The 25,083-nt window shown below is 43.9% G+C and overlaps 10 protein-coding genes across 10 annotated transcripts; 5 read left to right on the forward strand and 5 right to left on the reverse strand.

The window, feature by feature from the left end:
* Nucleotides 1–614: 614 nt before the first annotated feature.
* Nucleotides 615–3,958, reverse strand: LAJ45_11223 (uncharacterized protein; the record flags this gene model as incomplete). Its single annotated transcript, XM_046120733.1, has 10 exons — nt 615–1,117; nt 1,170–1,507; nt 1,608–2,182; nt 2,238–2,771; nt 2,821–2,900; nt 2,951–3,005; nt 3,059–3,615; nt 3,710–3,774; nt 3,851–3,867; nt 3,956–3,958. 10 exons carry the CDS (start codon nt 3,956–3,958, stop codon nt 615–617), a joined length of 2,727 nt encoding a protein of 908 aa, XP_045966026.1.
* A 2,500-nt stretch (nt 3,959–6,458) lies between these two features.
* On the forward strand, nt 6,459–9,094 carry LAJ45_11224 (uncharacterized protein; the record flags this gene model as incomplete). Its single annotated transcript, XM_046120734.1, has 9 exons — nt 6,459–6,486; nt 6,541–7,191; nt 7,313–7,836; nt 7,913–8,255; nt 8,314–8,451; nt 8,513–8,844; nt 8,899–8,934; nt 8,999–9,041; nt 9,090–9,094. The coding sequence occupies 9 exons, from the start codon at nt 6,459–6,461 to the stop codon at nt 9,092–9,094; spliced, it is 2,100 nt and encodes a 699-aa protein (XP_045966027.1).
* An 11-nt stretch (nt 9,095–9,105) lies between these two features.
* LAJ45_11225 (uncharacterized protein) lies at nt 9,106–10,187 on the forward strand (the record flags this gene model as incomplete). The annotated part of the gene is made up of 6 exons (XM_046120735.1): nt 9,106–9,169; nt 9,218–9,288; nt 9,339–9,397; nt 9,449–9,579; nt 9,639–9,767; nt 9,826–10,187. The coding sequence occupies 6 exons, from the start codon at nt 9,106–9,108 to the stop codon at nt 10,185–10,187; spliced, it is 816 nt and encodes a 271-aa protein (XP_045966028.1).
* A 965-nt stretch (nt 10,188–11,152) lies between these two features.
* On the reverse strand, nt 11,153–11,646 carry LAJ45_11226 (uncharacterized protein; the record flags this gene model as incomplete). The annotated part of the gene is made up of 4 exons (XM_046120736.1): nt 11,153–11,184; nt 11,240–11,347; nt 11,413–11,415; nt 11,589–11,646. The coding sequence occupies 4 exons, from the start codon at nt 11,644–11,646 to the stop codon at nt 11,153–11,155; spliced, it is 201 nt and encodes a 66-aa protein (XP_045966029.1).
* Nucleotides 11,647–13,734: 2,088 nt separating this feature from the next.
* LAJ45_11227 (uncharacterized protein) lies at nt 13,735–14,420 on the reverse strand (the record flags this gene model as incomplete). Its single annotated transcript, XM_046120737.1, has 4 exons — nt 13,735–13,849; nt 13,917–14,028; nt 14,094–14,247; nt 14,310–14,420. The coding sequence occupies 4 exons, from the start codon at nt 14,418–14,420 to the stop codon at nt 13,735–13,737; spliced, it is 492 nt and encodes a 163-aa protein (XP_045966030.1).
* A 1,852-nt stretch (nt 14,421–16,272) lies between these two features.
* Nucleotides 16,273–17,083, forward strand: LAJ45_11228 (uncharacterized protein; the record flags this gene model as incomplete). Its single annotated transcript, XM_046120738.1, has 5 exons — nt 16,273–16,307; nt 16,366–16,441; nt 16,491–16,644; nt 16,758–16,795; nt 16,859–17,083. 5 exons carry the CDS (start codon nt 16,273–16,275, stop codon nt 17,081–17,083), a joined length of 528 nt encoding a protein of 175 aa, XP_045966031.1.
* Nucleotides 17,084–18,611: 1,528 nt separating this feature from the next.
* Nucleotides 18,612–19,580, forward strand: LAJ45_11229 (uncharacterized protein; the record flags this gene model as incomplete). Its single annotated transcript, XM_046120739.1, has 1 exon — nt 18,612–19,580. The coding sequence occupies one exon, from the start codon at nt 18,612–18,614 to the stop codon at nt 19,578–19,580; it is 969 nt and encodes a 322-aa protein (XP_045966032.1).
* Nucleotides 19,581–19,946: 366 nt separating this feature from the next.
* On the reverse strand, nt 19,947–21,096 carry LAJ45_11230 (uncharacterized protein; the record flags this gene model as incomplete). Its single annotated transcript, XM_046120740.1, has 8 exons — nt 19,947–20,019; nt 20,086–20,142; nt 20,193–20,200; nt 20,280–20,385; nt 20,657–20,667; nt 20,741–20,769; nt 20,857–20,921; nt 21,071–21,096. The coding sequence occupies 8 exons, from the start codon at nt 21,094–21,096 to the stop codon at nt 19,947–19,949; spliced, it is 375 nt and encodes a 124-aa protein (XP_045966033.1).
* A 913-nt stretch (nt 21,097–22,009) lies between these two features.
* Nucleotides 22,010–23,363, reverse strand: LAJ45_11231 (uncharacterized protein; the record flags this gene model as incomplete). The annotated part of the gene is made up of 5 exons (XM_046120741.1): nt 22,010–22,184; nt 22,260–22,318; nt 22,430–22,818; nt 22,882–23,108; nt 23,185–23,363. The coding sequence occupies 5 exons, from the start codon at nt 23,361–23,363 to the stop codon at nt 22,010–22,012; spliced, it is 1,029 nt and encodes a 342-aa protein (XP_045966034.1).
* A 360-nt stretch (nt 23,364–23,723) lies between these two features.
* Nucleotides 23,724–25,066, forward strand: LAJ45_11232 (uncharacterized protein; the record flags this gene model as incomplete). The annotated part of the gene is made up of 4 exons (XM_046120742.1): nt 23,724–23,842; nt 23,904–23,982; nt 24,032–24,841; nt 24,905–25,066. The coding sequence occupies 4 exons, from the start codon at nt 23,724–23,726 to the stop codon at nt 25,064–25,066; spliced, it is 1,170 nt and encodes a 389-aa protein (XP_045966035.1).
* Nucleotides 25,067–25,083: the final 17 nt, after the last annotated feature.

Raw genomic sequence — 25,083 nt, forward strand, 5'->3', positions numbered from 1 at the left:
GTAATTAGTATACATGTAGACGCAATCCTAGGGTATAGTTAAACTAGGGGTACGACCAACTACATATTCTTGCAAAGAATAGAGCATATTCTCAGGAATTCTCCTGTATTCCTTCTTGAATTTAGATGAAATTAGTCATAACCCCAGTTTAACCATACCCCTAGGATTGCGTCTAGGTACTATAGTGAGGTGAGGTCTAATCAGTATGTTTACCGTTGTGGGCCTGCATAATATCATGTAGAGCACCCACATGTATACACTAAGTACATGTAGAGTACATGTAGGTACAGCCACTGACCGGTACTCGACCAATTCTGCTAGTTGACGACAATTCTGACTATAGTAAACTCCCTGCCCGTCAACTGGAAGTGTTCAAATGATGGTATATACAACCGGGTGGGTTAAATACACTAGGATAAAGCTTGTCTTAGGGATTAAGAGATGAACTTAGGTAATTTCTCCGCTATCATTCTTTTACTTTCATAATGACACTGGAGTGACAAAGAGACTCCAAATTATAAGTACATAAACAGATTTGTAAAAAACGAGCAAAAATTGTTTTTGAGACAAACAAATGTTCACCGAAACTAAAGACTCCATTGGACCTTCCTAGTTTATCGATCTCCTCGACCAAGCAATTTCTCTCTATCACCAACTCTACGCCCCTCATCAACACCATGAGCCTCTTCGTCATCATAGTCTCGAGCATTATCATAGCCTTTTTCATCACTGTCGCTGAAAAGTTCTTCCTCGTCATCCGAAGCTCCAAATGCGTCGTAAAGATCTCTTGCCTTACGCCTACCGCCGGCCATGGCGCCACGGCCATGTTCTCCTGGGCCGGTACCTTCAAGGTCGTCTTCATCGTTCAAAACCGCAAACTCATAATCCATCCCATCTTTACTAGCCCTTTGTTTCTTTCGTTGAATAAAGAGATAAGAAGCGACGACTCCCACAAAGACGGCAATAACCGCAAATGCACCGTAGATCCATACTTGAGTTTTTGCTGACATACCGAATGTTGGAAGAAATGAAGGAAGGTAGCTTGCATTTTGGTTATCTCCTTCATCATCGACTACTTCACCTTCAGATGTAACATTTGTTGCTGCTGCAGGTGATTCTATGGAGGTTGTCAGTTTATCTGTTTGGATTACGGGCAAGATTGAACAGACCTGTTACTGTGGCAGTGGGAGTATCTTCATTGCCAGGCTTTTCATTAACAGGGCGAGTCACATGATCGGTTGGATTTCCAGTAGGCATGTGGAGAGTTGTTGGCGTGCTGGTTGGTAGCTGGGTGGTCTTTACGTCGGGTGTGAGAGTAGATATTGGGCTAGACGCTGCGTCGTTATCCTCAGCTTCATTAACGCCCGGCAGTGGTAACAATTTGGCCTTGGCTGCATCGATTGCCTCTCCCCACAAGGTAATCCTCCAATCAATCAAAGTCCCAGTGATATCGTTTTCCATGCCATCCTTGATAATGACAGTCCAGGTTCCAACACCATCCTCACCCCTAGTCGACCGATAAATTAGGTTTATGTTAAATAGTAAAGAGGCCGCCAATAGTTTCATGGAAGTTTAGAGATGAATTTAAGATTATGATTTGAACATACCAATGCTTAACACTCATAAAAGTCCAATCTTTATATCCTTCTTTGCTTTTGTCAAATTTTCTCTGTGTGGCTATGTGACTAACAAGTCCACTAGGAGAAATTAAATCAACGCTCATCTCCCCCCTTCTACCATGCTTAGCATTCATCGTCACTGTTACGTGTTCAAGTCTTTCAAGATTGGCCTTCTTGAGATCGTCTGCGGTTATTTTAATCTCAGTTTGCAAGCCCTTTTGGCCCTCGGGGATGGCATGATTGACAGCCAACACCGGTGATTTAAACCATGCCTGAGGTTTTACAGATTTGAAGACTTTCGCAGCTTGGACAATCGCCCAAGCATCAAGCTTTCCGTACCCGTATTTATGATTGAATTGTTTGCCGATGACAGTTGTTTCCCAATCAGGGTCTTCTGTGTTAACAGGCACAGCAGTGTCTAGCACAAGATATTGGAGATCTCGCCACGAAAGGTCAGGGCGCACAGACAATACCAACGCAAATATTCCTGCGGCCAGAGGAGCCGCTGCAGATGTACCTCCATGGTTTGCATAACAAGCGTTGACTCCTACATCGGTAGTATGCTATTGAGATTATTAGCGTTCGGGAGTGAGACTGTCCATAGCGCAGCCTACTTACAATTGCATCGCCACTTCCACTACTGTATGTCACGACCATCTGTGCTGAGCATAACTCGGAGTAATACGGGTGCTTGCCAGTTCGGTCAATGGCCCCAGTGGTTATGCTGTAGATACTGTTCGTGTAACCATCGAAATTGCAATTGTCTTCATTGGCTGCGCCATTTCCGGACGCAAAAACGAAGATAGAGCCCTTGCCCTGTCTCCCACTCTGAACCCCCTTTATCATCGCTCGCCTAATCAGTATTCCAGGGGCGTCCATCGCTTGCCCGTCGTCTGGAGGACCCCAACTACATGAGTAGATTTGGTTATCTTGGTAGGCGTAATTCATCGCGACAGCTTCATCAACATCAGATATCTGCTTTGAGAGTATACGAATCCCAGCCACCTTGGCGTCCCACGCAACACCGACACCACAGACATTGTTCTTCACTGCAGCTATTTCCCCAGCGCATCTCGTTCCGTGACGATCATCCGACAGACGAGGTTTAGGCTCGGCCGTGTGATCGTTAAAGTCATATGAACCAGGCGCAAACTACTCATACATTAAAAATGGTACGCGATTGTGGGGAGGATAATCTTACATAGTTTGCTTTGAGATCTTCGCTATACATGTCCAACCCATCATCTACAATCGCTACTGTAGCGTTTATACCAGTGATACCTGTATCGACTTAGCCTTCTACATGCTTTAAGTGAAATTCGATGTAATACCTTCCATCCATACCCCAGTAACATTAACATCGTGACCATATTCACGAGAATTATGCTGAGCTAATGTCAGCATTTTGTCTACAGTCTACTGTGGCAGGGCGCACCTACAAGATGCCACTGCTCAAGGAAAATGGGGTCCTTAATGTCCAACGCTTTTACCACCTCCTGAATATCCAGGCCACCGGAGGTTGAACCAGCTTCTTCCTCGCTTCGGCGAGTTTCGAGGTTCGGTTCCTGCCGGGGAGGAATCGACGAGCGCTTTACGAGCCTCTTTAATTTTTGTTTCTCTGCAAATAAAATGGTGTCTGACGCATCCCTCTTTGTGATAGCACCCGACCCAGAATCTCTCTTTCCCAATCGCCGACGTCTTTCAAGATAAACTGAGACAATATCATCTTTTCCGCGTGGCGCAGAAAATAGGTGATGATCATCAAGCTCCCCAATTAAACCCTCATGCTCTAGCCCAATCTGTTTGGCGATGTCATTTGGTGATATATCTGGTGTTAGGTGCAGCGCGTAATAATCCCGAGAATCATAATCCCGAGGCTTCAAGTGCAATTTTTTGGCCGTCCCAAGTCCAAGGTTGGCGAGCAGAATGGCGAGTCCAATATAGGTAGCATCGAAGTACATCGCGGTGTCGGCGGCCGCTGTGGCCAGGTATAGTTCTTAACGGAATCAGGTAGGTTATTGGGCACCGCGTGGGCCTAGAGAAGCGAAGGTACCGAAGAAAATATATGGAACAAAGCACCGTCGATAGACTCAAGGCAGATGTTGGTCCGACGTAATGTGAGCGTTGCGAGGGTATGGCCGAGTCCAGAAAGGGGCTAGATGTCGATAGGCTTAGCTTCTTAGTATAAAGTTTTGAGTATCCAGGTTGGTACGGTTTTTGTTGAAACGTACAGGTGCTTAAAGGCCGGCTTCGGGCAAATTTGGTATTCGGTTCTGATTTTTGGAAGACTTGAGGTGGGAAGACGAGGTAACTATAGGTATTGGTAAAACACCTACCATACTGAATGCGACAAAGAACCCGTGGCAGTATGTAATATTAGGTGAGGCGCAGCAGTTTTGTGGCTGTTTGTGATCAGCACATGGGTTCTTAACCAAATAGTAGGGCTGTCCACATGCATACTCGTACATACATGTATTTCCCTAACGTTTGTGGATGCGACCAATATTGCATATCATACAAAAATGCGCCAAGCTGGTTTTTGGTGTATGCAATAGTGGCCCAGTTGAAAAAACATCAGGAAGATACGAGTACTCTAGGTACGGTGTCGGACAGCCAAAACCAGCCGGCCAGAGCAACCACCGACTCCCCTTCACCCCATCGACTTTCAACAACGCAACACTTGTCCAGAAATAATGTTCTTTTGTAAAATGGGTCTAATCATAGTTGTAAACATCCCCATAAAAGGGGATTTAAAATAATTAAGAACTGGCTGCACTATGACCCCTCAAACATTTGGTGCAATCTGCCCGAAAAAAACATAGGTGTGAAATAATAACTTTAATAGCTTTATGCCAAGGCGGCCACATCAATTTGGGATAATTCTTACCATATTGGGATAATTAGATGATCATTATTACCCGATTAGGACTAGTTTCTGGCTTGAAAAGAACATGAGGGTTGATTTTGACTGTCCGGCGCTGTACATGTATTCTCAACAAACATACATGTACCGGGGTCAACCATAAATACCGAGAATCTGATAAGATAAACACACCTATTTCACAGCAAGATTCCCTTATCAGATTCTTCGTATTTACCCTCAACGCCCGGTACATGTACATGATAATTCTGTGGGTCTTTGCCATACGTACATACACCATTACTAGGGCTACATATGTACATATATATCTCTACTCCACTTCACGCACAGCTACATAGAGTAAGAAATGTACACAAATATTAAGGGAGCGAATGTGAGACTACATGTATTCAATCTACATATATCTTCACGCCTCGCTTCCCGCGTTATTTTCTTGTCATACTCCGGAATACCTTTATTGACAAACCATCCACTACAGTAGCTTTATCCAGTATACTTCGAACTATATATCCCCACCGCAGAAGACGTTCTCAGTATTCTTCATGGTTCAAATCGGTGTCATTCTATAATAGCTTTCATTTCCCTAGCTGTCTGAGAATACAACAGCCATTGCGACATGTTCAATGTCGACGTGAAGATTAATGTGACACCACAACCTAACAGGTGTACATGTATTGAACCTGAAATTAATACATGTACATGTATCTCGTCAGACTGACCTCTCGAGGGTACTTGTACTTTTACCATGGTCATATGTAATAAATTCATGTATAGCGGTAGGTAATAAGTGATGGAACGCTCTGAGACACAGTGATACCTGTTTTGGGTAAAACACCACCAACATACGGTGTTTGCAGGTATAACTGTATCTCAGAGCGTTCCATCACTTATTACCTACCGCTGTACATACTTGTAAGTACATGTATCCCTCAATTTCGTTCCTATACAGCTGTGCATTAGCACAATACATATCGACAAATCAGTCCTCCTCCTCCCCTTTCGACTCACCAGTACAGCACATACATGTACATATATCCTTTTATACAAAAAGCTGTACATACATACATGTACGTACTACATGCACAGGTATTTGTGCGCTGCTGTAATCTGATGTGAGGGTATCTCTATTCTGTTCCATGTATATCATGCAGGTGTCGTTAGTCGGTGTAGAAGTTGAAACCAATTCCCACAACAGCTCCCTTTGGCCAGCTTCGGAAATGGGTAAGTACCTACATGTACTTACATCGTATCTACAGCTACTCTGCAAAAGTGTTCGTGATTCCGATTTCGGAGTGAGACATTTCTCCATATGTAACCGCGCAGACCATCAAGAACCCCCAAAAAGAAGACTTTCCCAGTGACCAATGGCGCCCAAATTAATGAAGAATAAGATCAATGGCCTATCTTCTTTTTATATATAGTCACAAACTATATTATATATTTTTCGTTATTTTGAATCTCAACTTTAATAACATCAGTATTACGGGTGCGCCACACTGCGCACTGACATTAAAACTATATCACGAACACTTTTGCTGAGTGGCTGTACATACAACAATCAGACGAAACAGTCGACCAACCAGCATTTTGGGAGTAATTTTTTGTATGCAGGTACGTTATCGATAAGAGTGGGTGGCAACCTCAAAGGCCCAGCTGTGGCTTCTTCACCCCTATCGGTTAAAGCATGCATAAATGCCGATGTCCTAAGCACATTTATCACATTACGGTTTCAGCTCAAGATGCCAGAAGCTTGCCTTATTGACCTAAACCCGCTGGCTGTTATTCGCTTCCCTCTTTACTTAAACATACTCTTACTGCTTGTCCTGCTCTGTCCTTGCTTGCGATTTAGTCTGTTTACTGAAAGCTAGTCAGACCTGCTCATATATCATTCTAAAAGAAAAAAAGAACATCCACCTGTCGCGCTGGCTGACCGAAAGGAATCCCGCGTAGCGCAGGATATGGCCAATGTTTACTTGCCGTCGCAGAGTTATCCACCTGAGTCTTCCGAAGTGATCAGAGCTAATTTAATGCCGTTCTCAGCAATATCACCTGCTTCCCATTCCAATTCTTTGCGAAAGCCATCTGACGCGACTTCTACTCGCTCAATCGGCTTTGCCTCTGACCGTTCCCCACTGCAGAACCTCGAGCTTGAACTAAAGCATATCAGCAAGGAAGAGTTCGACGCACCTGGAGTTGGGCGTTCCCTCAGTAAAAGGCAGGAAGAGCGACTTCAACGAAGTACTACTATCACGTCAAGGCTCACTGCCAGCCCTCCTGTTCCTTCGCCAATTAATACATATCCCATTGGGGATGAAAGTCACCAACACCGAAGTCACAGGATGGCCCAGTTATTAGGAAGTAGCCCCTCCGAAGTTAAAAGTGAAGATGGCCGTCGCAATTCACCCCCCAATGCCGATGCACTAGGGAAGCCCCAATCAGTCACAAAGCTTTCCCCTGCTCAAATTTCTGGCCGTGACCGAATTGGGCGAAAGTCTTACCAAGGATATCGATTCCAGCATCTAAGGCGAACAAGCAGCAGTGGGACTAAAAGTAATAAAGGTGATCATACTCGAATCACACGAGCGGCTGGTGGGAAAGATGTCTTTGATGTTAAGGTGGCTCATTTGACTATCGAGGACCGAGAGTTTGGTTATCAGTCCCTAAGCGGAGGGGATGCTACTAAAGATGACGGTATGAGGATTTCTATAAGAATACGTCATAATCATTATTGAATATACCCCTCTCGATACTTGATACCCAGCTGTTTCGCCTCCTTTCTCTTCCGATTCCAATATGCTAAGAAATACAAAAGCACCTAGAGCTGGAAATACTTCTCATAATGATTCTCGTGATTTTTTTACTGCTGAAGATATCACCGATAACCAAATATCTGAACCCAAAAACATCCCTGCTAAGCCCATCTCATCTGTCAACTCCTTCCGCCCTGTGACCGTTATAGAGCCTACGCGTATGGCTCGAACTAAAGAAGAAAAAAAAGATGAGTTGATATTCTCATTTATCGCGGCTATAAAACGTCGTGCAACCCCTGCGCCTACAACATATTCACCCCCACTTCATGTCAAATGTGGGCCGTTGCTGCGGTATACGGGATTACGTAGAGATGGGAAACAATCAAACGAATCCAGCGCGAAAGATGAGAGGGAGACATGGCGTGGATCAGTCATGATTGTTACCACGGATGATCAGTCCGATTATACTACAGTTCCACGCATCCGATTATTTGTTCAGCCAGCACTCAGTTCGGTCATGACAGATACTAATAATCGCACGGAAACCACAAACACTTCAGCCGCTGACACAGAAGACTTGAATAATGTAAGATCCTACAGCAAAACACTCCCTGGAGTATCGCTACGTATCCCCCAATGAATGTGTATTGATGAAGCTTTAGAACCTAAAAAATAGAAAGGACGGCGAAATATTAGGCAAATACAGGGAGGTCGAAGGCACCAAACTACATTCGGAAAGGGGTATTACCTTCTGGAGGTTTACCATTGAGGTAGAATTGGGTGATGAACAAGCAAGAATTGCATACCGCATCAATCATGGCCCTGTGAACTCTTTTTGGGTTCCATCGAGGACAGAGACAATGAATATTATGTTTTACAGCTGCAACGGTTTTAGTTTGAGCGTTAACCCCGCTGATTTCTGCGGCCCAGATCCTTTGTGGAGGGATGTTATACGCGAACATGAGAAGAAACCTTTCCATGTCATGCTTGGTGGTGGTGATCAACGTAGGTTCTTGTAGGCAGATAATAAAATTTGAGTTTACGTTGACACATGAGAGCACAGTTTATAACGATGCAGTCTCAAAGAAAACGAAGCTCTTCAAAGAGTGGCTCGCTATCAAAAACCCGATTCATAAAAACCACAGTGCGTTTACTGATTCTATGGCTGATGAACTTGAAGAATTTTATTTGGAAAGATATTGTGAGTCCTCTGTGGAATATATTAATGGTGAAGATTCTTAACATTAATTGCTTTTTTGTAGGCATGTGGTTCTCTCAGGGGCTTTTTGGAGTTGCAAATGCTCAAATTCCCATGATAAACATCTGGGATGACCATGATATAATTGATGGATTTGGCTCTTATCCTGACCACTTCAACCGCTGTCCCGTATTCAAAGGACTAGGCGCAGTAGCTTTCAAGTACTACCTTTTATTTCAACACCAAAGCATTGTAGATGAGCTAGAGGGAAATGAGCCTAGCTGGCTGCTTGGTGCTGCTCCGGGTCCGTACATCGCTGAACTGAGCAGAAGCTGCTTCATGTTTCTTGGGAGGAAAGTTGCATTCCTAGGCTTGGATTGTAGAACTGAGAGAATGGTGCGCGCTCTATCTTATGCGGATTGTTTTGGGCATAATTGACACCTTTTCCAGAGAGACCTTGTTCTATCCGAGAGTACCTACAATAGGGTGTTTGAGCGACTCGAAAAAGAAATCATCAGAGGAGAAACAAAACATCTGATTGTGCTCTTAGGAATTCCTATTGCATACCCTAGGCTTGTCTGGCTCGAAAATCTGTATGTAATCATTGAAATGGGATGCAACCCAAGCTAACGATCTACTAGCATGACTTCACGACTTATGGACCCTTTGAAAGCGCTAGGCCGTATGGGATATCTTGGCGGTTTTCTTAATAATTTTGACGGTCCTTATCTCCCTTAGACGTTAGTTAAATGAAGCTAACCCCATATAGGAGGCGTTGAGCTTTTGGATGATCTCGATGACCACTGGACGGCCAAGGACCACAAGGTCGAAAGAAATTGGGTCCGTCTCCTTTCCATTACTCGAAAAACCGTACTCATGATAGTGTTTAGTTCATCGAGAAACTGCAACATCTTGCAGCAGAGAAATCAGTTCGTGTCACAATTCTCGGGTACTCCCTTCCAAATCATTTAGGTTGATTGTTTGATCTAACATATAACAGGGGGGATGTCCATCTTGCTGGGATTGGCCAATTTTATTCAAACCAGCGATTAAGCATCCTTCGTGAAAACGATCATCGATACATGCCAAACATCATTTCCTCGGCAATTGTAAACACCCCACCCCCAAACGGTTAGTGCAGTGCAATATTTCCTAATTGGTGATCACCTTCTAATATGTTATTATTGTAGCTATGGCCGATGTGCTCAACAAGAGAAATAAAATTCATCACTTGAATAACCATACGGACGAGGACATGTACCCAATCTTCGACACTGATGTCGACGGGAAACCCCGAAATAACAAACGACTCCTACCAAGTATGTAATGAAATAATGAAATATTTGCTGTATGTATTACTAAACGCCGAATTCCCAGGGAGAAATTACGCCGTGATCAGAGAGTACGTTGAAGATGGCAGTGTTTCCGATGAAACGAAGCCCACCAAACGTTCAACCTTTTCCAAACTTAGAAAGAACACATTCAAAAAATCCCAAAAGACTGACCCAGACGTCAACGTTAATCTTGTTGGGTTAAATCGGGAGAATGGTGATAGAGGCTCGAAGGAGATTATGGAAACTAAGACAGATGCCTTAGATGTCATTTTGAGGATGGAGATAAATCAAAAGGATCCGTCTGGACATACAAAGCCTTACAGGTTAATCGTGCCTATCCTTAAGCACGAAAAGCCGTTTACCGATTCTGGTGTTCAGAGCGATGGTAATGGTGGCTGGATTTGAGTGGATGTCGCTTCGATGCTATAAGTATAATAGCCGTCGCCTTTCGTGGTGGATTTATTGGTATTTTAATAAGGAACAAGTGCAAGTCTAAAGGATCGGTTCTCATACATTTTATTCTTTTACTAATTTATGTATATCTTTTAACTATATTTACCATCTGATAGTTATACACAGTGTGCTACAGTTTTCCATAATTTGTCTTTTCCGTAAAAACTATATCTGCGGGTGTTAAGGTCTGTGCAATTGAATGCAGTGATCACATGGCTACATATATTCTTTTGTTTTCAATTGATGAAACAAAACTAAGTATTACCCAAATATAGAGGTATTCAGTGAGTTTCACCTGCTCAAACTACCACCGCCACCACCATGCATTCAAGCGATTCCGCCGACAAATGGGGAAATACTTAGGGATTTATTTATTTGTTATACTATAATACAAGTAGTTTCCGGCCTTCGGCCGGTACTATATGTGTATCAATCAGTCCAATATATAGGCAAAGTCCATCACTATATCTAGATCTGCTCTGGTCGATATTTGCCTTTTCTGATATCCCCCATATATCAGTGGATAGGTTAGACAATTTCTGCAGTTCAAGCTGCAAGTATATCCCTTTAATAGCCACCAAGCCGAACTACTAATCGACTCCCAGAACCAGTATATAGAAAACCTGTTAACAATCTAACACCACTCAGTACAACTAATACCCTATGTTAATGCCCAACACAACATGTTTCAAGTGAAACAAAACCTCTCTCAATGAACCAATCAGAAGTCTATAAAAGTACATTGCATATGCAGGTTATAATTATATACTTATTAGATGTGCCACTAGGGATGCACCGGTAGATAATACCAAGGGCCTTTTCCAAAACTCGTTTCTATCTTACAGAGCCTATATTCTCCGGCCTATCGGCTCTCTTAACTTCTCCCTTGACCATGGTACCATTTCCCTCTATCATAGTTAGACTCCATTTAACGCCGAGGGCGCCGAGTCTGGGTCTAATTAGCGGAATATGCTCTGGTCAGTTGATCAATTGACGAAAATTACCAATCCACGATCGAACTGGTCCAATCTCGAATATTCCAGGATAGGCTAGGTCCCAATTGCATTGACCGTCCTTCCATGAATATTCGTGAGATGATTTCGGGGTCGGCGCTTTTGAATATGGTTAGAGGTAATAGGATTATGGCTAATTCAGTATTTGTTAGAGGCAGACATACATGCTAATCTTTGACGTGTAATCTATTTGGGGAATTTGTTCAAAGTCTGAGTAGACTATGTAGTAATGCAGAATAGCATGGCTGTATGTATTAATGAGAGAATACGGTGGCGGGATTATGTAAAAAGAATAGTCAGGAATATTGAGCAAAGAGAGTTGAGATTGAGAAGGACGTACGTCTTGCCCCTGCGAAGGGAATATTTGTAGGTGGACCGTCAATCTGAGAATACGCCATTCATGAAGTGTCCAGTCTATAGACCGGTCCTCCCACGACGATTCGTGGATAGTCAGTCTTCGTGATCAGACCAGAGCATATACCATATTACTTTATACTAAGGGTTGGCCCGGTGTCAGCACTTAACGGCCTCCATAATTACTCCCATATGTACAGCGCGAGGTAAAAAGTGAAGGCTGGGCACCCATTTTACACCAAAAATGCTACTTTTCAACGTGGCCCTAGACCACCAATTATCATAAATAATCTCCGAGAATTGGAGAAGTATATTTCTTGCATGTCAAGAATTGACTTATCAGCTCAAAATTAAACTATTATTCCTCTAGCATGAGCTATGTTGATTTTATTGTGTTGAGTTGCCAAAAAACACGCCAAGACCACATATTTGTATGTGATGTAGCTGAATCTCCAAATTGCTCTACTTCTAGCTCATGTACTTTCTTTCATATCTGACCTGAGAGAGTGTCCTTTTAGATATATTAAATTTGGTACCCAAAGTCTTACTCTATAAAGCCTTGTTTATTCCCGATCGCAATTGGGATGTGTGTTTTCGTTCTGTTTAAGCTAATTTTGGTGTATTTTTGGTTGCCAGCCTTCACTTTTTACCTCGCGCTGTACCTACATACATGTATTTATAGTTGTCCTCGCTAAAGAGTACTGATCACCCCTTTGTGCAGAGAGTGGACTGAGAGTCGTTCCTTTGTGAGGGTTCACTACCTCCGTGTCCATTAACTCTTTCGACGTTGCCAGCCGTATCCCTTCCGCAGAGCTTGGGACGTATGGGAATGGGTAGGTCTTCGGCTCTACCCGTCATTTACACAATTATTTTCGTCCTGACATTTAGGCCGCGTCCTGTTGCAACGAATATCACGATATTCGGCCTTCTTGGCACAATATGTGGATATTTGCCATCCTATTAGAGCCCCAATATCACGATCTAAAATATTCTGCTCAGACCAAAATATTCAACCAAATCCACCAACCCCAACTATTGTATTGCTAGAGCTCTCATTCACATGAATTTACATTCATTGAAACACCATTGCGGCTTCTGAAGGCTTGATGTGTTATGGGTAGCAGAACACGCCCTAAAATTTTATTTCTGCCAGGTTGCGATCCTGACATCTTCCATTGCTACATTGGCGGGTCGTAACCTCACAATATCTGAAATGGCGATTGCCGGGACGCGGCCTTAATATTATAGGGGATGTATAGATTTAGATGTAGTTGACTAAACGCGCTCAGAAAAACAGATTAGTATTTAACTATCTAAATATATATCTCTAGTCCCATAGCTAGGTCATCTTCGCTCCTCCCTCAATGGTTATCGCGGTATCTCTAGGTTCTTAAGATGGCATATCCTCCTAAGACCTGGAAGAAACGAAGTATTTACTAACCATACTGGATACCAATGGTTAATTCTCTCAGAAGTTAAAAAGGATTAATAAGAAATCGCCGCCAGGATAGGTGAGTTAATAAGCGAATAAAGGTTTAATTAATATGTAATCCTATCCACCTATGATGTGGAATCACTACATGTAGTCATAGCGTTCTCACCTACGAGCAATTCCTTAATACACACAAATAGTTGTATACAGGGACTCAATTACAGAGTAGCGATAAACCAACCCGCCGGAAAGGATTAAATGTGTGTACAATCCCAAGGGTGGACTAAACCCGAGGGTATTCTACACCCAATTCTTATCCGGAAGGGTAGATTAAACCCCTACTCTTAAGAACCCGATTTCTTGGCGTAAATGAGCCTAGGTTTAGATTGAATCTCACAGATACATACTCGCGTCAGGGAAAAAGAACCAGAACATGCAAGTGAGAAAGCAGGGATTATTTGTATGGAGTGGCGCTGAGCTGCCATACAAACTAGGCATTTGCATGATCTGGTTCTTTATCCTAGACGCGAGTATATCTCTTGTATATTGAAATGAGAACAAAAAGGATTATCGGAGATTGCCATTTATCGACCTCACTTTACTAAGCATTCAAACCCCACTTCCAAACCAACAAAAGTAAATACTGTCCTCATGTAGAAGAATGCAGTTCATATCATGACTGGTTCGTTCAGGGACAGTTCTAATGGCACGCAACAGACTTTGTGGCCGAGGCACCGCCCCAGATAGTGTATCCCAGTGAAGCTCCCACAGCCACTGCGATCATCACCCATCCGTTGTAAGTCATAAATAAAAGCCTTGAGAGGGGGCTTAATCAGCGATCTATGCAAATTTACTTTATTCGAACTCTTTAGAGAGACTCACATTATGAAAAACGAATAAAAAACCTGAATACCGTAAAAAATCGCTTTTCCAATATGACCTCTCTTAGATGCAGATGTTATATTCCTCCCTGGTAGCAATGAGCTCGATTCATCTTACAAAGTCAGAGGCAAACCGTGACGTTCAATGCTTATGGTTTAGGTTTGGAAAATTACGTACCAGATGTGCTAAGACTCGCGTTTTCGGCGTCAACGCGTGCCTCATAACGACGAGAGATCTCGCGGACAAACTCATATCCGGCTGAGAGCGCAACCACACCGAGAAGGGAGAGAATTAAAGTAAAGGTATTCGAGACGTGCCACCAGCGGAAAACCTGTCGATACATTAAGGACTTTACAGACTTTTAAACGAGGATTTTCATACTGATAAACTTACCAAGCAAAGGTTCTCGGTATTCCAGGTGAATAGCATGCTCATCTGACAGCGATGATTTGAAGCCATCATATCATGCCCACTCATGTCGTGTTCTGCCATCATATGATCCATTTTCTGATAATATTTGACTTTTTTTTTTTTTTTTGAGATAGTTAAGCACGGGAGCTTTATGTTTGTGACAGAGCTGGAGGGGAATAAATATCGCGATGGAAGCTCGCGTACAACAATACATGTGAAACATGCGCTCGAACTAATATAAGGCCGGGTAAGCACATACATACATAGAGTACAGCATGTACCTACATAGGTATTCGATTGCGCTCTATTTTGCGCAAATACCCTCAATTGGTGCTAAAAAAAAAGTGATGTAGATAGATACAATGCTATCCCTTGGGCGTGTGAGACACTTGCGAAATCTCTCTCATGCATTAGCGTGATCTATTCAGGAAGTGATTGACTGAAATAAGGCAGCGACCTGCGAAGTTTTTGGCATATAGGCGTACTACAAGTACTGGAAAACGCAGCGAACAGCTAACCCTGACGTTTCCTCACCCAAATTTCGAGATCACATGATATTTATGCATGAGAGAGATTTCGCAAATGTCTCACGCGTCCAAGGGATAGTACGCATACCGCATTAGTTCGTACAGACGGCCGGTCACACAAGACGCTGAAATTCCCGTATTTGGTCACTTGTCTTTATTAAATACGCCCCCTAGACGCAATCCTGGTATCCCTATTGGCGTCGTGATCAACCAAAATCTAACGACGATTGTTTAAAGCACTACTCGATTGAGGATTTTTGCGTGACGAGTGGAGACAATTTTGCACCGCCGACCGCCGCTTTCAGCTAGGCAGTAGATTTTGTGGGTGAGCCACGAATTGCCACAAGTCCCGAGGAGGATTTGTATGGCAACCACATAGACCGTGTGCACCTGTGCCGAGAATGTACCTGTGCCGAGCATCTTATCTGATCTCTAGGGATCCACTCCAAATGGTGGCTAAAATGCTGCCTTTATTATAAGGTGCTCGGCACAGGTACATGCTCGGCACAGGTGCACACGGTCTAACTCCATTTCATTTTCTTCAAAACTCCATTTGGCATAAAAGTTTGTGTTCGGGCAGCTAATTTTGTAACTCCATTAAGGTGTTGAAACGGAGTTTTTGAAAAGTAGGGGGTACCTACTTTTCAGCTCCGTTTCGCTCTTGCACAACCATTAACAATCAGGTGTTTGGCAACCCAAATAAATCCAAACTCCATTTTGAAAAAGCTCCGTTTATCCTCTCCTAACAGAGCAGCCACAAAACGGAGTTTCGACACCTCGACACCTTGATAACTGCCAAACGGGCCCTAATTTCATCTAAATTCCTGAACCGTCTGTTGTCTATCTCTTCTTTGTCGACGATACGAATACGAGAGAGTCAATTTCGACAGATAAACAGGAGCATGTATTGATGATGTAGTCTAGAAGAAAACAAAGAGCTAGCTAGAGGAAGTCCGTGATTCGGACACATGTACCTACATAGTTTCACAAACACTAGCGCTACGTTTTCCTTCGGGCGCCTAATTCGGCTAACCCGCACGTCTAAACCTGCCCGACACCGTTTTTAATTATCAGGAGCCGCCAAAAGTGCTGTTTTACTAGAAGCCCTTGAGGAGTTGGTCGTACCCCCAGTTTAACCATACCCCCCAGGATTGCGTCTAATCCCTCCTCATACTGGCTGGCAACTTCGACGTCTTGTGTGACTAGTTGTCCATTCGAATTAATGCGATAGGTGCACTGCTTAAATGAAGTGAATTTAGCTCGTGATTTAGTAAACCATCTGCCAGCTAGCTGCTAGATGCGGCTCCGCTGACGTTGCAGGGTTGCAATGAGGAGTTGCATGCACAGAATCAGCTCGATATCATAGCCTGAGGCATTTGCTCAACATCTATCTCCCAAAACTCCAGAACTATAAGATCATGCCGCTTTCACAGCCCTTAAACATCCCCAAATGGTCAGTTCGTGTCTATGTTTTATTTATCGGGTGTTCTGCTATTAATCATCGCATATAGGCTCAAGGAGAACAGCCACCTGCTTCAACCTCCAATTAACAACTACTGTGTTTACGATGAACATATGACCGTCATGGTCAGTCTCCGAGTGTCTCAAGTTAATGTCCGTTACTGACTAGCAAAAGATTGTCGGAGGACCAAATGCCCGCAATGATTATCACATCAACGAGACCCCAGAATGGTTCTACCAATATAAGGGCGCTATGTTGTTGAAGGTTGTCGATGAGGGAGAGTTCAAGGATATCTTTATTGATGAAGGAGAGATGTTTGTCCTTCCCCGTAAGTAGCCAATTCCGCTACTATTTTAAATTCCGACAATAGATGGGTCGCTTTTGTGATCGGGTTTAAGTACGATATTAACGTTTCATTTCTTCCTTCTAATTTTGCCACAGCGAATACACCTCACAATCCCGTCCGGTTTGCAAATACGGTAGCCCCCCTCCTTATACTCTATTTGGATCGTTTAAAAGCAAATTATTAACATTATATTTAGGTTGGTATCGTCATCGAGCAGAAGCGACCAGCAGAGAGCCTTGATAGACTCCGTTGGTACTGCCCGTCATGTAATGAGATTGTTCATGAAGCTGCTTTTCACTGCACAAACCTTGGGACGCAGATCAAAGAAGCTGTCAATAAATTTAAGGACAGTGAGGATTTGAGGACTTGCGGGAAATGTGGGTCGATGGCTGCTGTAGCACCTCCAGCAACGACGGTGTAATTCGATAACTGCTACAATATGTTAATAGAAGGCATGTACCAAAAAATATAAATACGTCAAGCAGGCGAATATTGAAGATACATACACATATAATACGTACAGTGCAGCCTATGGGCACGCTCGGGGCAGTACCCTTGCGGGGCGTGTACCTGTATAGCAAGTCAATTTGTACTTAAAAAGAATCCAATAAGAGCCGAGGAATTGTACCTTTACAGGGAGTTTATTCTTTATCAGATACCCTCATAAGGGGATCTGGAGATTCGGCTATAGAATGAAGAATCTACTGAAAAATCTCCGTGCAGAGTTAGATACCCGATACCCAAAAGATCATTAGCCCTGGGCACTATCGGTGAAGACCCTTGCCACATCTATAGAAACAGTGGGGCCCTTGTGATATTCAATAATACTATTTCAAATTGTAGGTACCTAGATATAAGGCTACGCGACTCTATGGAATCCTTCTTGGGGGGTTTCGTCGTGGTTTTGAGTTTAGGGTTGGCAAAATATTGTGGGTTGACAAAAGTTCTCGTGACTTTCGCATAGCAACCAGGTGAAACTGCTCGAAATCCTAATTCACAAAGCGGATAACCGGAATTCATATTTTATATCAATCTTCAGCTCTTTCACCATATAATTATATCCTCTATATCTTTTGTGGTTGTCGAGTTATAGCCGCTTCACGCCCTATCCTTGTACAAAATTACGAGAACTTTGTCAACCCATAATACTTCTAAACAGTATAAGCTTCTTCATTATCATCATGAAGCATTTGTATTGGTTAGAATGTATGGTCTGCATACCACATATAGAAGCACATATATATGTACAGACAAAGAACTGTTCCCGAAATAGGACCCGGGAATACTGGGAAGGGAGCTGGCATCGAAAGGGCAAACACTGGCAGGTAGAACTCGTGCGAGCGAGGAGGGTTCGCGAGCCAGCTCATTTAGAAGGAAGAATTGATATAACTGTAGAATTACTCACATAATACAATGATTACACGATCAGACTGGACCCGACCGATTCTGTTATTCACCTAGGAATGGATCATGGACTGGGCGTGCCGCTGCATGTCCTAAAGACCTAAAGGCAAACACACTTTCTCACCCAATCACTCTTAGTAAGTACTCAGACTAGATAACGACGCTGAAAGCTTCTATTCGCCCACTATATATAAATTTACGGCCGCAGGCCGCATTCCACTTGTAACAACTAAACTTGTTCGAGGCAAAAGGTACTCACAAAAGCACTTACACAAAGACTCCACTAGTTATAAAAACTGCACTTCCTCCATGATTGTCTTGAACCAAACTTAATTAGACAGCGTGGTTTGATAAATACTTTATTCACGTAGTATGTACAGGGTCAATGATCATGAGAGAACAAACAGTGGCGGCGTTTAATGGAGAACGTTAGGCCACATCGCGTTCAGCCACGATTTTGATTTGGACTGACTGCCTAAGGTACTAACAACTAAATGAAAATTTGAACCTCATATTTTCTTCACCCCAATCAACCGTCAGGCATAATGGGCTCAGTCTACAAAGGTCTTCGGCCTTTCTTTACCAGCAAGAGTTTCACCTTATTGCACAGCCTCACTCCTATAGTTTTGGTCGACCCTAGTGTTGTTTCGAACCCCCATCATCCTCTCAACCAGAGAGTTCTTGAACGGATCAAGGCCGAAGAGACGAATGAACCTCGATTGATTATCACCGCTCTAGCAACGAAGAAGAACGTTTCAAAGAACTCTGTTGTTCGCAATAAAGCAGTTCGCAGAGTTCGTGAGGCAGTGTATGAGATCCTGAGGGTTAAGGGTTATGGAAGGGAGGGGGAGTCGCTGAGGGTTGCAGAAAATTATGCTGGGAACGGCCGGGAACGATTGGTGGGCACACTGTCCTTCTCAGTCACAATGGATAGCGTTGTCACTGCGTGGAGTGATCTGAAAGGGGAGATTGGGGTCGCGATCGATAAATTTATCGCAATTAGTCAAAAGGTAAATAGCAAAAGTACTCTACGCCCGAGATCCGGGTCGGAGCGCGGACCTGACCCGGGGAGATTGCGGCCCGAATTATCGGGGAAACAAGTCAGGAGTGGCTCGAATCATGGGAAATCACCGGGAGATAAAGACGAGAGGGATACAAGAGTAGCGCATCAACATCGGCAAGGCCCGTACATTGCTGGGGGAAATCGGGCTAAACGACTAGTGAATGTTTTGAAAAGTGGGCAAGGCTTGCAACAAAAAGCTGGTTCTGAAATAAATGAGTACGGAGGACGACCGGAAGCAAGAATGATTGCAGCAAAACCGTACCAGAATGGGTTTCGACGGCAAGGAGGTGAAGAGCATCCTCCAGCAGCGGAATTAAGATCACAAAAGTCAAGATTCCCGAATGGAAATCGGAGTGGAGATGAACGATCAATAGGCACGAAGGGAGAATGGAATAATACGTCTCAAAAAGGGCGCTGGCGGGGATTTGATGAAGGTTCAAGATTTATATAGATTCAAACAATAACAAGAGAAAAAAAATATGGAAATCATGACACTCAGGCGGAAAGCACTATCTAGCCTACCACCTTCCTTGAACTGCTTGCCAAGATGAAAGCATTTTGAGGGGAGGGCGAAAATAATTCTTCGTACAAGATAAATTTGCTACAAAAGGATTACTGTAGTAACTTAAACCCGACCAGCCCACACACAAAAAAGAAAGAAAAAAAACCGGGATATTTGCCCCGCGAAGAACTCCAGCATGTTTCCCTTTTTGACATATGCACGTAGATTTTAGACCAACAGGAAAGACCGCGATCCCGATCTATTTGAATTTTTTTAATGTTCGCATATTACACACAGTACACTCCCATTCGCGCTTTAGATGTTTGAAGGGTACAGCATGATACGGACGGAGGCACCGAAGGATTTAGGGGGGAGGTTGTGGCGGAACCTGTAAACATAAGCGTATTATGTTAGCTATTCTGTGAACATGGCAATACTTGATGGAATATCGTACTTGGCGCGAACAACACCGCTGTTTCCATGTGGCCTGGTGACCTTGCCCCAGATGACTCTGATTTTGGTTCCACGGATTTCCTTCGAGGCCCTGTAGACAAAGGCTACTTTCTTCCCTATAATCCCCATATCTCATCAGTACTCAACCCAAAGATAGAACCTCATTTTCTGGTATATGCGCCATCAATAACGCACCGCAGTAGAAAGTGGCATCCTTTTGATTGTCGGCGCCCTCAATCTTGATGAGGGAGGTGTTAGGGTTGGTGTTGCGCTTGCCCCTCTGGTATGAAAGGTGCTTTCCCTATTGCCCACAACTTGCCATTAGTCGTCTATTCTGTCCCCATGTATGCCTCCCATAACCATATTCTCGAGAATCCCGTTTAACTCTCCGGACACCATGGCAATGCTGCCCACAACTCATTGGGGAGCACCCGTCTCTTTGGTTCCCTCTCAATCCCCAACACGCCAAAGCCCTTTACCACACATCAACTTCATGGCGTAATCCGGAAACAATTGAATTATGAGTGTAGAGTGTAATATCAAGGAGGGGTTCGGGATGAAAAACCAATTACCTTAACGTACACTATGTCGGGTTGGTTAGTGTAATTCTCTTGTATATGCTCGAGGTAAGTGTCAGGATCAAGAACTAGACATACATCGGTGGTTGGATTCAGGCATTTTGTTGCTATAAAATATGTAGCCTCATTAGTCTCTCTTTGACCCTTCAAACCCGTTCCCAACTCAAGTCCACTCCAGAAAAATGGTCACATACTGAAGAAAATTTGCCGTGGATCAAATATCGGGTTGTTGGCGGAGTTGCTGGGCGGTCGGTCGTTACTGTAGGCTCGATCGTGTGTTGTTGATACTGATTATTTCGTGATACAGCTTGGGCTGTTCTCGTGTGTGTGTGCTGCCAAGACTAGGGCAACTGAACATCGTGGCACCGGGGACTTGAATAACAGTCACAACTACATAATCGAGGATACTAGTGCCAAGATTTCGTAGGATCCATGGCGCATCAATACATGTGTAGGTTGTTGTGGGTGCAAATGCCAGCCTCGCTTTCGCCCCTTGTTATCCCCAGCCTTGTGTTGTAAAATCCTTTGACCTTTTGTCTTCAAGAGAGCATGACTGGCTGTATGTATGTCTTACGACCCTTTGGTTGTCAAGAAAAAGCCAAGACATAGAGAATATGTTTTGAGGTCACGTGAGTCTGGAAATACTGAAATAAGCGAATGATTTTAGTCTCTTGCTGATCCTCTTCATTCACATTGTCGTTTTGTTTTGTTTTGTTTAAAAAAAAAAACGTGGAGTATGATTTGTCTGGTAAAATAATATTCAATTATATTTGTACAAATACCTTCGAGCATTCTACAGTACGATTATGCAATATCGTGCTGCTGTATCTAGCTGCCGCCAGAAGTGCTCTCGGCAGATCTCACGAAAAGAACCAGAAAATGCAGTTGCTCAGGGCAAGGATTATTTGTATGGAGTGGCGGTGATCTCTCATACAAACTATCCCTGGTTCTTTTCGTGGTAAACGAGTACAGTCGCACTCGAAAAGTACTGGCACCTACTATATTGAGTCGTAGCCCAACAACCATGGCACTCGCGCATACTCAACTTATTGATAGGTATGACCACAATAGAGCTCTCTCTGACAGTTGTCTCGAATATGAGGGTTTCAGAGCAGAGGTGATCGCCTCGTGAGTTTGGCTCGGGGGTGCCAGCACTTCTCAGGCGCGGCGTGCAGCGTGTTGGCCCGATGCGGCCTTAGTCTTGTAGTATAAAAACTCCGACAAGTACATCTACATACTGTAATAAACTTCTCTCAAAATGCCGATATAGATACATACTTGTATCTAGGATTGGGTCTAATAAACACATGGAAAGGAAAGAACGAGAGACTGATGTGGCAATTAGGGTTAGTTCCCCTGGCTGCCATGAATCCTACTCCAAACAACCCGAACTCCATGTACTACATGTAGATACACAGCCCGCACCGCGCCGAGACTTGAGTGTAATGGGGCATCGTCAAGGCAGAGTTCCCATTTAATATAGGAGATTGTCCATTTAGAGCATTGCCTATAGTACGGTCCACTAAGTTCCTCCCCCGTCAACAAATCAGAAATCCAATGGACTGCCTAACCATGAAACGCCAAAGCAAGCACGAACATTTTTAATATATTACTATAGAAGTAAATAAGAGTAGAAGACGCCCAAAACCACTTGTTCTGTTGACTTTATAGACGTCTTCTGTCTCTCGAGCTCCCTCCAGAGGCTGTACTCCCGACCCCTCCTCCTCCAGTTGGAACGTTAGTTTTACGCCACTGTTGTTGAATTACCTCCACAACCTTGAGCTCCGCAGCTACAAACTCCCCTGAGGTGAGCTCAAAGACCCTTCGTAGCCTCTCCCGCTCGGATTCGCTACTCTCATCCACTATTATACCGATTGTGTGTTCATCACTATCCATCAATGGGGTCTCATCTGGCCTTCGTGCCTCTGATAAATTGCTAGAGCGGTTGGAATTCAATGAGGCAAACGAGTGTCGACGTATCTCCCCTCGCTCTTCCGACTCCAAATCTTGTGCAGGGGTGATATTTCTCCGTCCCTCAGTAATCATATCCGCGGCCTCTTGATCTTGTTTTGAAACCACGAGGCTCAACATAACGACCTGTAAGGATAGTATTATAGCGTCCATAAAACCAAGTCTCCATTTTGAGATTGGGCCCTCTGTACAGCCATCTCAGTCTAAGCAAGGCTTCAAAATTTCGAAAAGAATAAAGTACTACAAACCTTGCCCGATAAAGTCTATAATAAATCCGCCATGTAAATAGCCATTGCTTAGCTCTCCAGCGCTCGGCGCGGCTCCAAGAACATGGCACAGAAAACAAAATGCTGTACTGCCAAACAGCGCGACAATGGCTGGGCGGCGCTGAGAATGCACAGGAAAATTCGGAGGCTTTGGTGTGAGGAAGTTAAGTTGAATTGCTGAACGGATAATGAATCTAAACAGACTACAACTGTGTTCCTATGAGTTCAGCTCTGCTCCTTGCTTCCTCTTCTGGAAGCAGAAAGGCAGGGGCGGATAATAATTACTCTAAGAAATACAAATATGAGAAATGGCAATAGGCGATCATATCTAAGCTTCTGAGCAGATGATCTAGGAACTCCCCCCGCTTTTGCTTCAGTAGCTTTGAGTAGCGCACATCGTTGCTCTCCCGATTCTCCCCCGGAAGGGTAGCTGCTGGGGGTTGTGGATCTGCGGCATCGCTCATTGAATCATAAGAAGTGAGGGATGGGAGGAGGTGAGTAAACTCAGAGTGGGTGGATTGTTCTTAGAGAAGCAGAGGCGTGAGGGGTAATATCAATGATAACACAAAGCAGAGAAGAGAAGAATAGTACTGTTGGCCCTTAAGTGCTGAGTGGTTGAGTGATACACCGTGAATGGCCCAAGTGTCAGGAGAGTTCCGTCGGCTGAGTCAAGAGCAATTGATAGCTTGTGGGGGGGCGACTTGGCGGTGTTTAACGCGCACCATTTTCGAACGCGTCTACTACATACTCGGCCAGAAAATTCCTAGAGCAAACTATTTCATACTCTTCTCGACCCATAACTCTTCTCCACAACACCAGCCCCCATGAGTTCCTTCTTTGATGTCGCCGCCCGAAGAGCTGCTGCTGCCACTGCACAGAGCAATGCTATTCCCTCCACCAAATTAAAGGACCCTAGTAGACCTGTTCCCTGGGTCGAAAAATAGCAAGTTATCCATTTTTGCAGAAATATCAAACGCGAAAAGCCACCCTCTAACACCATCCAGTCGCCCCAAAAATCTCAGTGATGTCACTGCCCAGGATCACACAATCACAGTGCTTAAACGTACCCTCCAATCCTCGAATGTCAGTGCCGCAAATATCCCCAATTCCACTTACATCTAACATTCTACAGCTTCCTCACATGCTCTTCTATGGCCCACCAGGCACAGGAAAGACATCTACGATTCTCGCTCTCGCAAAGGAACTCTATGGCCCAGATCTCATGAAAACTCGTGTCCTTGAACTCAACGCCTCTGACGAGCGCGGTATTTCAATTGTACGTGAAAAAGTCAAAAATTTCGCTCGAATAACCGTCTCAAATGCAACTACATCTCAATCTTCCGCCTACCCGTGCCCTCCCTATAAGATTATTATCTTAGATGAGGCAGATTCCATGACTCAGGATGCACAGTCGGCTCTTCGACGTACAATGGAGACATATTCCAAAATAACCAGGTTCTGTTTAATCTGCAACTATGTCACGAGGATCATCGATCCCCTTGCTTCTAGATGCTCAAAGTTCCGATTCAAGCCCTTAGACGAAACCAATTCTAGGGAGAGGCTAGAGTTAATCGCAAAAGCCGAGGGTGTTGATTACGAGGATGGCGTTATCGACGCACTGATTCGGGTTTCAGATGGTGACCTACGAAAGGCCATCACTTACCTACAGTCGGCGGCGCGACTACATAACCCGATTAAGCATGCAGTGGTGGACAATGATGGAGATGAGGAGATGGGAAACGATGGAATTGTTGTAACAGCCGGTGAACCCGTCACTGTTCGGTCAATTGAGGAGATTGCAGGTGTAATACCAGATGCAACAGTCGAAGAGTTGTTAAAGGCATGCGAACCTAAGAAGGGCATCAGTGCATACCCGCAAATATCCAAGCTAGTCCAGGATATCATCGCAGACGGGTGGAGTGCGAGTCAGATTGTATTGCAGGTTCGTTTACCCTGAATTATCGATGGCTGTTTAGAGATCTCTAACTAGAAACGTTTTTGGTAGATGTACAATAAATTAATCTTCGACGACATTGTAACGGCAGCGCAGAAGAACGATATCGTCTTGATCTTCTCCGAAGTTGACAAGCGCCTAGCAGATGGCTCTGATGAGCACTTACAGATCCTTGATTTAGCGCTTAGGATATCTGCAGTATTGTCTAGGTAAGATGATCTCAAGGTGGA

The sequence above is a fragment of the Morchella importuna genome (assembly GCF_003444635.1).
Source record: "Morchella importuna strain M04M26 chromosome Unknown Morimp01GS061, whole genome shotgun sequence".
NCBI lineage: Eukaryota > Fungi > Ascomycota > Pezizomycetes > Pezizales > Morchellaceae > Morchella > Morchella importuna.